Genomic DNA, 9,972 nt, shown 5'->3' with positions numbered 1-9,972 from the left:
TATCTATCTATCTATCTATCTATCTATCTATCTATCTATCTATCATCAGGTTGGAGGCCCTTCTCCATCCCTCCTTCAAATCCTTTCACAGCTTTTTCAATTAATGTAACATAGTAAAGGGTAGAATCTCTCAAATCTTGTCATCCTCCTAAAGTTCTTAGGGATACTACAATGCCCATGAAAGTAGATGGTCCTATTTACATTTAGTATGTAAATTACATTATCACATTTCCCCTTAATGTCTTAAAACACAATAAATGGACTATACTTACTTTTGAAATAAAAGATTAAATCAAAAAAAGGCTTCTTCTTAGATAAGACTTTTTCTAAATAACCACAGCATTTCCTTTCCCCATAGGGAAAGTCACTACATTCTCCATAGTTTCATGAGTGCATATCTCACTGTGTAAGTAGTTATTCACAAATCTCTTTCCTTCATCAGACTGTGTGTTTCTGGACAGCAAGAATCCCAGAGCGTTCTAGAGTGCATGAAATATATGAGAAAGTAAAAAAAATGTCTGATAAAGGTTAATGAAGAATGAATCCTTGCCTAGATGGGCAAGTCCAAAGCAATACCTGCATAGTAATCCACACTCTTCATTATCACCTAATGGAATGAAGGAAGCAAAGTTACCCACTAATAATTCTGCTTCTTGAATGCTAGGGAATTCATTTCCATGACTAAACCCACCATTTCTTGTGAAGCGCAAGAAACCAGTTAGAAAGGGACCTGTCCCAGACCAAAATGCACCAAAAGAATATTTATGTTTGCTTTGTAATCTACGTAACCTACAGTTTCCCCCAAATGTGAGTCCTCTAACATGGAAATTGTGATAAGATCAAAAAGAATAAAACAAAACTGATTTTCTCCACCAAGAGTAAGATATTCAAAGACCCCTAAATATCATTCCAAGTTTTCTTTTCCAACCTGTTTTTTGTTCTATATTCTCTTCTCTGCACATATCAAGCCTGATTAGAAAGATGAAAGGACCAAGGGAAGGGTCTTTAAAGCCTACTATATTAATTATGAATCAATAATTTGGAAGAAGTTACCATATTTCTATACTAAAACTCTAAAATAACTAAAGTTCCAACTCAAAAATTCAATTTCTTCCATTACCTAAAAGGGCAAAACTTTCTTTAAAACATCTTTTGAAAATACTGGATAGGTCACAAATTGGAACAACAGAATACAACTGAAAAAAATTCCTTCTGAAGTATAAAATGACCCAGAAACATATACCCAACGGAATAAATTTAAGGAATCTAGGATTACTGGCAAACCAGGGATGCTTTAAGGTACACGCCAGCCTTTAGAGGTTACCAGAAAATAAACACATCCTCTTAGGACCAAAAAACAAATAAAAACAAAACAACAACAACAATCAGATAGTTTTTCAGTAAATTCTTATTTGCCTGATGAAATATTTCAGTAGCTTATAAAAACTGCCCTGATTTGAATACATTTTTCATGGTTAAAATTACTCTGAAAAACTATACAAATGTTAAAAGGTCTTAAGAGCTTCCAAAGTAAAGAAGTTTATGCCATGGTCAAGTTCTTAAAGTTAAAGAGTCAACTGATTAATAACAGCCCCTATATATTTTCAGACTTAAACATCACAATCACATACTCTGAGGCAAAGAATTCTTAGATTTTTGCAAAGTACTTTTTCAGCACTTCAAAAAATATAAAGCTGCTCCTTCAGGAAAATTTTGATCCTCCTGTAGGCACTTCTCCCTAATTTCCATAGCACGATATCATTAAATAGTTATCATCGATACTGCCATTAATGCATCTGATGATATATGTGTATGTGTGTGTCTGTGTGTACTTAGGAAAAGTGTGAAAGGATACATGCTACCATAATGGTTATCTTTAGAAGGTATGAGTGATTTTTCTTTTTTATAGTTTTCTGAATTACCTAGTTTTCAATAAATATACATTGTATGATTAGAAAAAAAATTAGTTATTTCCATTAAGAAATATGATATAAATTATCAGTATGTAAATAAACCAGATTTATGAAGCCCATCAATACAGACTCACAGTCGCAAAGCACTCTCACCTGCTTCATTACACAAGGCTTTCAAGTCCGCTCCAACGTACCCATGAGCATTATTCGCCAGTTGTAACAGCTCAGCTTCAGTGAGCATATGGGGTACCCTTTGAAGCAGTTTCTGGAGAATATCTAGCCGATCTGCAGCATTAGGAACTCCAATCTCAATCTCTTTATCAAATCGACCAGGTCTTCGAAGCGCAGCATCTAAGGCATGAGGGCGATTTGTGGCCCCAAGGACCAACACCTGTCCTTCACTTCCTTCCTTACAAAATAAAATGAGAATAAATTACACATTCTTCTAAAAGCAATATATATATACACACACACACACACACATACTACTATATATATATCTAAAAGGTATATGTGTGTGTATATACATACATATATATAGGCACTGGCTGTATAAACAAGATTGCTCTAAGTCTTATCCTTTACACTTTAATTACTCATCCCACATTTGCCTCAGTTCAGCCTAAATACTCCCTCACCTAGAAAGTTTTCCACTACCTACCCTTCCAACTATAGTAAGTGATGTCTCCCCACTTTTGGCATCTAAACTTCACCATTTTCATAAATAAGAACATATAATATCCTACTGTATAGTTGTTTACATTTGTTTGCTTTAAGTTGTCCTTTTCCCCTACTTGAAAGAAAAGACTATGACCTGCATATTATTCAAACAGAACAAGGCTCTATTATACAGTTGTCTAAGAAATCTTATTCACAAATGGACCATACTTTTTTTATTATGATAAATGTTTAAATTCCCAGAAATATAGACAACTAGATAACCAACATCTGAGTATCAGCCACCCTTGAATACATACGGATTTTTCACACAGGAATGAAATTTGGAACAATAAATTATAAAGAACTATGATAATGATCAGCCATCTGTGAAAGTTATCCAACATTTTACTCTGATGACCCATGTATAATCTCACAGAGACAAGCTTAACTGACATGTAATTCAAAGTAAGGAAACTCAAACCTATTCACTTACACTGGCTGTGCCAACAGAAAATGCATAGATTACAATAAATGTATGAATTACGAATTTAGAAGACAAACACAGGCCCTTAAGCATTTTCATACGGAAACATCCATGTCACATGCTTCCAGGCCTGCCCTTGGCAAAAACACCAGTCCACAGCAGACCTATCCCAGCAGTAGAGAAAGAGGCAGGAAAGACATAGTAATTAAGATCCTCCAAAACAAAGCCTTCCATCTGATTTCATACTCACCAGAACTCTTCTAATTATAATATAGCTCTCCATACATATTTGCCTTCAAGGTGTAAAGAGTCATCCATAAACTAAGATATTTGGTCGGCTTAATGATTCTACTTCTTATCGTAAATAGATACACTGGCATCCCAGTTTAGGTATGTCTCTTGTGAGTGTTGTTACTGTGATGCAGTCCTCAGAGCCCTGCCACCCCCAACATACTAGCATCACTGAATTCTCCAATTTTAAAGGCTGAGAACCAAACCTGGAACATAATCACACCACGTTATTGCACTAAGACTGAGAACCAGGTGGTCATCCAGCCTCCCTCAGGTATCAACTCTACTGTTACTCTTAAAATTGTAACACATGTTGGGGCACGTGGGGGGCTCAGTCAGTTGAGTGTCCGACTCTTGATTTAGGCTCAGGTCATGATCTCATGGGTTGTGGAATTTAGCCCTTTGCCGGGCTCTATACTCAGTGGTGAGTCTGCTTAACATTCTCTCTTCCTCTCCCTCTGCCCCTCCCCCCTGCACACATGTGCTCACGATCACTCGCTCTCTCTCTAAAATAAGTAATTTTTTTAAAAACTGTAACACATGTCAGCAAAGAATGGAGATTAAAACCCAACCTTCACATTATTTTCACATGTTTAGTTTCTACCAATATATAGTAAAAACCAGAAAGTTCCAACTGTCCAGTTTTCTTAATGTGCAAAAGGAGGGTTTGGGACTACATGATTTCTAAAATTTCTTTTGGTTCTAACATATTAGGACTCTAAAAAAGGAGTTATTTACAATTCTGCATAAGAAATGTATTCTGGTAAATGGCTGTCAGGGGTCTGAGGGAATTTTTTTTCATTCCTGTCACTACTCTGATGGATCTTCCTTTCATAATCAGCACATAGTTTTTATTAATATGTGAGCGTATGCCCTATCAGAGAATCTGGTAACATGGGTAGCTTCTTTTTAAATGTTGTACAAACATATTTTCCATTATTCTCACTCTTTCCTTTCACTTGTCAAACTTCAAGCCCCAAAAGAATCAATTTTTACATGAGTATATAAGACTTATGAAATTTCTTATTGATCTGAACCTTACTGATTTTTGCTTTAGGTTTTTAAGTTAATACCACTTACTACAAAAGAAATCTATCATTGTATATTATTTTATATGCTAGCAAAACATGGCAGTATACCCTCCCGGAAGTTACTAAGATACATGCTAAAGAAAATTATTTTAGTCTTTCCTTTAGTTTTTATGACTAATATTTTCCCCTATCCTAGAATACCCCAAAACTCAGACATATTTGATAGTTTTTGTTACTACGGACATATTATTAGGAGTCAACCCTTTCTTATACAGAATCAATACTGGTGCTATACTTACTGAGCCAATACCATCCATTAGTGTTAAGAGTGACGCTACCACTCTCTTCTCCACTTCATTCTGAGCCCCTTCTCTTTTAGGACAAAGTGCATCCAGCTCATCAATAAAAATAATTGATGGGTGCCTAAAAACAAACAAATAAAATGAATACTTTAATATACATCTGATTTTTACATTTGATCTATTGCGTTTCAATTGAAACTGAATACTTTTAATTTTTTAATTGAAATGCACATGCAAAAGAATGAAACTTAACCATACACAAAATAAATCCAAAATGGATTAAAAGCCTAAATGTGAGACCTGAAACTATAAAAATCCCAGAAGAGAGCACAGGCAGTAATTTCTCTGATATCAGCCATGGAAATATTTCTCTAGATATGTCACCTGAGGCAAGGGAAATAAAAGCAAAAATAAACCATTGGGACTACATCAAATAAAAACCTCCTGCACAGCAAAGGAAACAATCAACAAAACTAAATGGAAGAAGATATTTGCAAATGACATATCCGGTAAAGGGTTACTATTCAAAATATATAAAGAACTGATACACCTCAACACCCAAAAAAACAAATAATCCAACTGAAAATGGACAGAAACACGAACAGACATTTCTCCAAAGATATACGGATGACTAACAGACACATGTGAAGATGCTCAACACCACTTATCAGGAAAATGCAAATCAAAACTACAATGAGATATCACCTCACAGCTGTCAGAATGGCTAAAATCAAAAATACACAAAACAGTGTGGGTGAGGATGTGGAGGAAAAGGAACCCTCATGCACTGTTGGTAGGAATGCAAACTGGTGCAGCCACTGAGGGGCTGCAAAAAGTTAAAAATATAAGTACCTTATGACCCAGCAATTGTACTACTGGGTATTTACCCAAAAAATACAAAAACACTAACTCAAAGGAATACATACATCCCTACGTTTATAGCAGCATTATTTACAATAGCCAAATTATGAAAGCAGCCCAGGTGCCCCATCGACTGATAAATGAATAAAAATGATATAAGTATATATGCACAATGGAATATTATTCAGCCATAAAAAGAATGAAATCTTGCCATTTGTGATAACATGGAAGGAGCTAGAAAATATAATGCTAAGTGAAATAAGTAACAGAAAGACAAAACCATATGATTATCTGTGGAATTTAAGAAATAAAACAAATGAGCAAAGGAAAGAGACAGAGAAACCGAAAGACAGACTCTTAACTACAGAGAACAAACTGATGGTAACCAGAGGGAAGGGTGAAATCAGTGATGGGGATTAAGGAGGGCAATCGTCATGAGGAGTACAGGGTGATACATGGAATTGTTGAAACACTATGTTGTACACCTGAAACTAACACAACATTGTAAACTACACTGGAATTAAAATAAAAAATTTTAAAAAAGAAATGCAATGTATCAAATTTAGGACTCAGTTAATAACGTTAAAGACAAAGGCAATGGGAAGTTAAACTGAAAAACCTTACATTAATTCTAGACCAATTAATTCATCACATTCTAGCAAATCTGAACTCAGTAAAAAGCAGAGTATTAAGAAGAGTCTACTACTCAGGAGATGAGTCTAAGCCCAAACAGACCTTGCCTGCTAATGCCCAGAAAATTGTTATGACTGCATCAATTTAGAATCTAAGGCCAGAGATGTCCTCTGGAGCAGGAGTAAAGTCCAAGAGACAGAAATTCCAAATGTGTTCTTTTTTTTTTGCCTATTAAAAAAAGAACTTTCAAGGTGATCAGTTCTCCCATAAAAAGATGTGAATTCTCTCATGACAGAAAGCTTCAACTGCCAGGAACAAAACAACAATGAAAACACACTACACAATAAGGTACACCACTGGTTCTCAAATTTTCGGTATTGGGACAACCAAACTTGTAAGGGACTACCTAATTTCATCCACTATCTCTGGAAAAAAAAAAAACAACTTTAAATGAAAGTTCTTCTGGGGCGCCTGGGTGGCTCGGTCGGTTGAGCGTCTGCCTTTGGCTCAGGCCATGATCCCAGCCAGGGTCCTGGGATTGATCCCCGCGTTGGGCTCCCTACTCAGTGGAGAGTCTGCTTCTCCCTCTGCCCCTCCCCCACACTCGTATTCTCTCGCTCTTGCTCTATCTCAAATACATAAAATCTTAAAAAAGGTGAAAGTTCTTCTGATGAGAGCAGAATTACGATAAGTTAAATACCAAAACAATGGTAGAGACATAGTCTTATGAATAACAGACCAAGTTATGGGCCACTTATACTCATTGCAGTGTAATATGGTAGCCTAAACTGAGGAATAATCAATATGAATTGTTTTTAAAGAACAAAAGATTTGTCCCTTCAAAGCAAACTATAATAAAAAAAAAAGTTTTAAGCATAAAGGGCTACTATAATACAATCTACTAAGGCAACTAGATAAACTAGATATGTCTAAGTACCATAGGTACTCTAAAGAAAGAAAATCATAAATTTATATAATCAAGTAAAATCATACAACTTATCAAACAGTACTGTCTTAATTCTCCTACTTTATGTAATTCAATAACTCAATGATCGAACTTCCAAAACATTAGATAAAAACAGATTAAATATACAACTTCATTACATTTCCAATAATTTCTAGTGCTATCAGTATTATTTTTGTAGTGTTTTTTTCATGTTTCATATAAAGTGTTAGTAACTCTACTTTGATTAACATAGCCTTGACTACTAATTCCAAACATCTAAATGTAAATACCGTAGAGCGGCTTCAGCAAATATCTGACGTAACCTTGCTTCTGTCTCCCCATAGAATCTGTAACAAATAAATACATTTAAGGATCAACTCAGAGTTTTTAAAGTTTTGTCCATAAAGCTCATCTAACTTCTTAAATACTTCCAGAATACTTAGAATTACTTTCAAAAATTATTTTCCAAATTTAATTTGTATACACAATTGAAAGCAAATTTAAAGTATTTCAACATATGAACTATCCAGACAGAATGCTATAGTCATCTTTGAAATCACTTTTAAGAAGTATTTAATAGCACTGTTTATTCTATTAAATTATGCACCTACTTGCTTATAATTTCAGGACCATTAATTACAGAAACATAGGCTCCAACTTCATTAGCAACCGCCCTGGCAATCATTGTCTTTCCAGTACCTGGAGGGCCATAGAGTAACACTCCTCTAGGTGGGGGAATTCCTAGAAGAAAAAGAAGAGAACAATGGATTCAAAATTACTAGGTTTCTTGTGTTGTCATATGACTGCAAATATGAGTTACAAAATATAGATTTACCTTGTATCACAAAACTAAAGCAAGAGTCAGACCTTCTTCCCCTGCCCCCTACCCCAAAAATGTACTTACTGGCCCAAACACTGATCCCCAGCAACGACTTTCTCTCTCTCTATAGACCCAACCAGGCCAGGCACACGGGTAAAAAAATTGGCTGGACACCAGCCACAAAACTGCCACACCCCATCCCACACAGCACAGCTCAATGATCAGAACACAAAGCTCAGACAAGAACAAGGGCATCCGAAGCAAGCCATCAAGCCTAATTTTCATCCAACTAGCCATCTTAGACTATATAAGCATTACTAGCAAAATGTCAATCAAAGGGTTTATATATACATATACATACACACGTGCACACACACACACACACACACACACATAAAGATTCATGGAAAATGAAAAGGCAGAGAAAGAGATGGTAGGCACCAAATACATGCAGAGGATCTGGACAGTTACCACACAGAGAAAGCCCTGAGTTTCCTAGGAACCAATCACTCCCTTAACCACTTGCTTCAGTACAAAGAGATGTGCACACAGTTATATTTCCTAACAAGGAAGTTTTATCTAACATATTTGAATGTTTGGTTTACTTCTTTGGTCATTACAGCTGATCTAGAATGACAAGATACTAGTTCTAGATCCAGTACAAACAACTGTGGAAGTACGCAATTAGAAGAGACAAGGCTGCAATTAACTCACATCACAAACTAAAGAGATCAAGCATGGAAAAACGCTCATTTAACTGGCATCTCCCAAAGCAACTCACACCTCCTACCATACCTACCGCTCAGGAAAGAAAAAGAAGAAAAGAGGGTGAGCAATTATTACATAAGTGGAATAAGCCAACTGCTTTTTAGTTTGAATTTAATACTTCTAGTGCAAAACACTGAAGAAATCATACCATAACTCTTGAAAAGTTCAGGCTGTTTGAGAGGCAATTCAATAATCTCTCTAATTGCTTTCAGCTGACTACTTAAGCCTCCTATCATGTCATAAGTTACTTTGAATTGGTTGTCTTGCTCTTTTGAATTTGTACAAATCTTTGTAAAATTGACTCTTGTTGTTGAAGAAATAAAATAAAAAATATCAGTGTTGCACTTTGTTCCCACACAGGCTGACTTTAGCAATCTCTCTTCATTGACAAGGTGCTCATTTCCTCCTCTGGCCGACTCAAAACTACATTTAAGTCCTGTGACTTCCCCTAGTCCTAGTCCACTGCTGTCCCGAGGACTCTGTGTAACATCCGACAAAATGTCACTAGCTTTATTTATCATTCTGTTATCTACTGGCTTGCAAGGAGTACTGCTTGATGTTGGGTCCTGAGGCTCTTCCAGATCTAACTGGCTTAGCTGTAGGGATACATCCAGGGTACTGGTTTCTCTGCTAGACTGTTCGCAGGCCATTCCTGGGGCATCAGTGTCAGAGTCATCCTGAGGTCTTCTCAATATCATGCCATCTGTCCCTTTCACTCGCAACACTTGTAATTTGCATGGTCGTCCGTAGAATGTACAATACAGAAAGTTGCCTGGTAAAACAATCTTGCCATCTAGAAAATAATTTTTTAAATATATATGTTAGCATAACTGTTCACCCATTTCATGTTTAAATAGCAATTTATTCCATTATTAACAAAACTATCTGACTGAAAAGACTAAATTAAAGGTAAGAATATTAATAAAATAATTGCCATAAAAAAGAGACAATTCCCATTTGACAGAGCACTATCTGGAGACAGAAGGACAAGATAATTCTTTAAAATTCTCCATGCTGAATACATCTAGGATTCTATCAACTGAATCAACAAATAGCCTGGCATTCCACATCCAATAATAAACGAACCTAAAGTGACACAGCCAACTAATACTCCAAGATAACATTTCTCACTGGAAAGAGGAAGAGCTCAAGGGTTAAAGTCTCAGTTCTCCCACTGACTTTGTCCATAGATAAGTCATTTATTCTCTCCAATGCTCAACGGCCAATCAATTAATTGGGGAGAAAAAATTCCTATCCTGAAAG

The 9,972-nt window shown here is 35.9% G+C and overlaps 1 protein-coding gene across 2 annotated transcripts in view; it reads right to left on the bottom strand.

The window, feature by feature from the left end:
• Positions 1-9,972, bottom strand: part of SPATA5 (spermatogenesis associated 5) — a 321,325-nt gene that overhangs the window by 300,852 nt on the left and 10,501 nt on the right. For both annotated transcript variants that reach the window (XM_008689495.2, XM_040626287.1), the window contains exons 5-9: positions 8,858-9,502; positions 7,733-7,862; positions 7,412-7,468; positions 4,679-4,802; positions 2,067-2,322 (exon numbers count right to left, since the gene is read on the bottom strand). In XM_008689495.2, the coding sequence (XP_008687717.1) occupies positions 2,067-2,322; positions 4,679-4,802; positions 7,412-7,468; positions 7,733-7,862; positions 8,858-9,502 (1,212 nt within the window). The remainder of the gene's footprint in view (positions 1-2,066; positions 2,323-4,678; positions 4,803-7,411; positions 7,469-7,732; positions 7,863-8,857; positions 9,503-9,972) is intronic.

Source organism: Ursus maritimus, unplaced genomic scaffold (genome assembly GCF_017311325.1).
Source record: "Ursus maritimus isolate PB19 unplaced genomic scaffold, ASM1731132v1 scaffold_11, whole genome shotgun sequence".
Taxonomy (NCBI): Eukaryota; Metazoa; Chordata; class Mammalia; order Carnivora; family Ursidae; genus Ursus; species Ursus maritimus.
The sequence above is the reverse complement of the archived record's forward strand: the minus strand, read 5'-3'. Positions and strand labels throughout refer to the sequence as shown.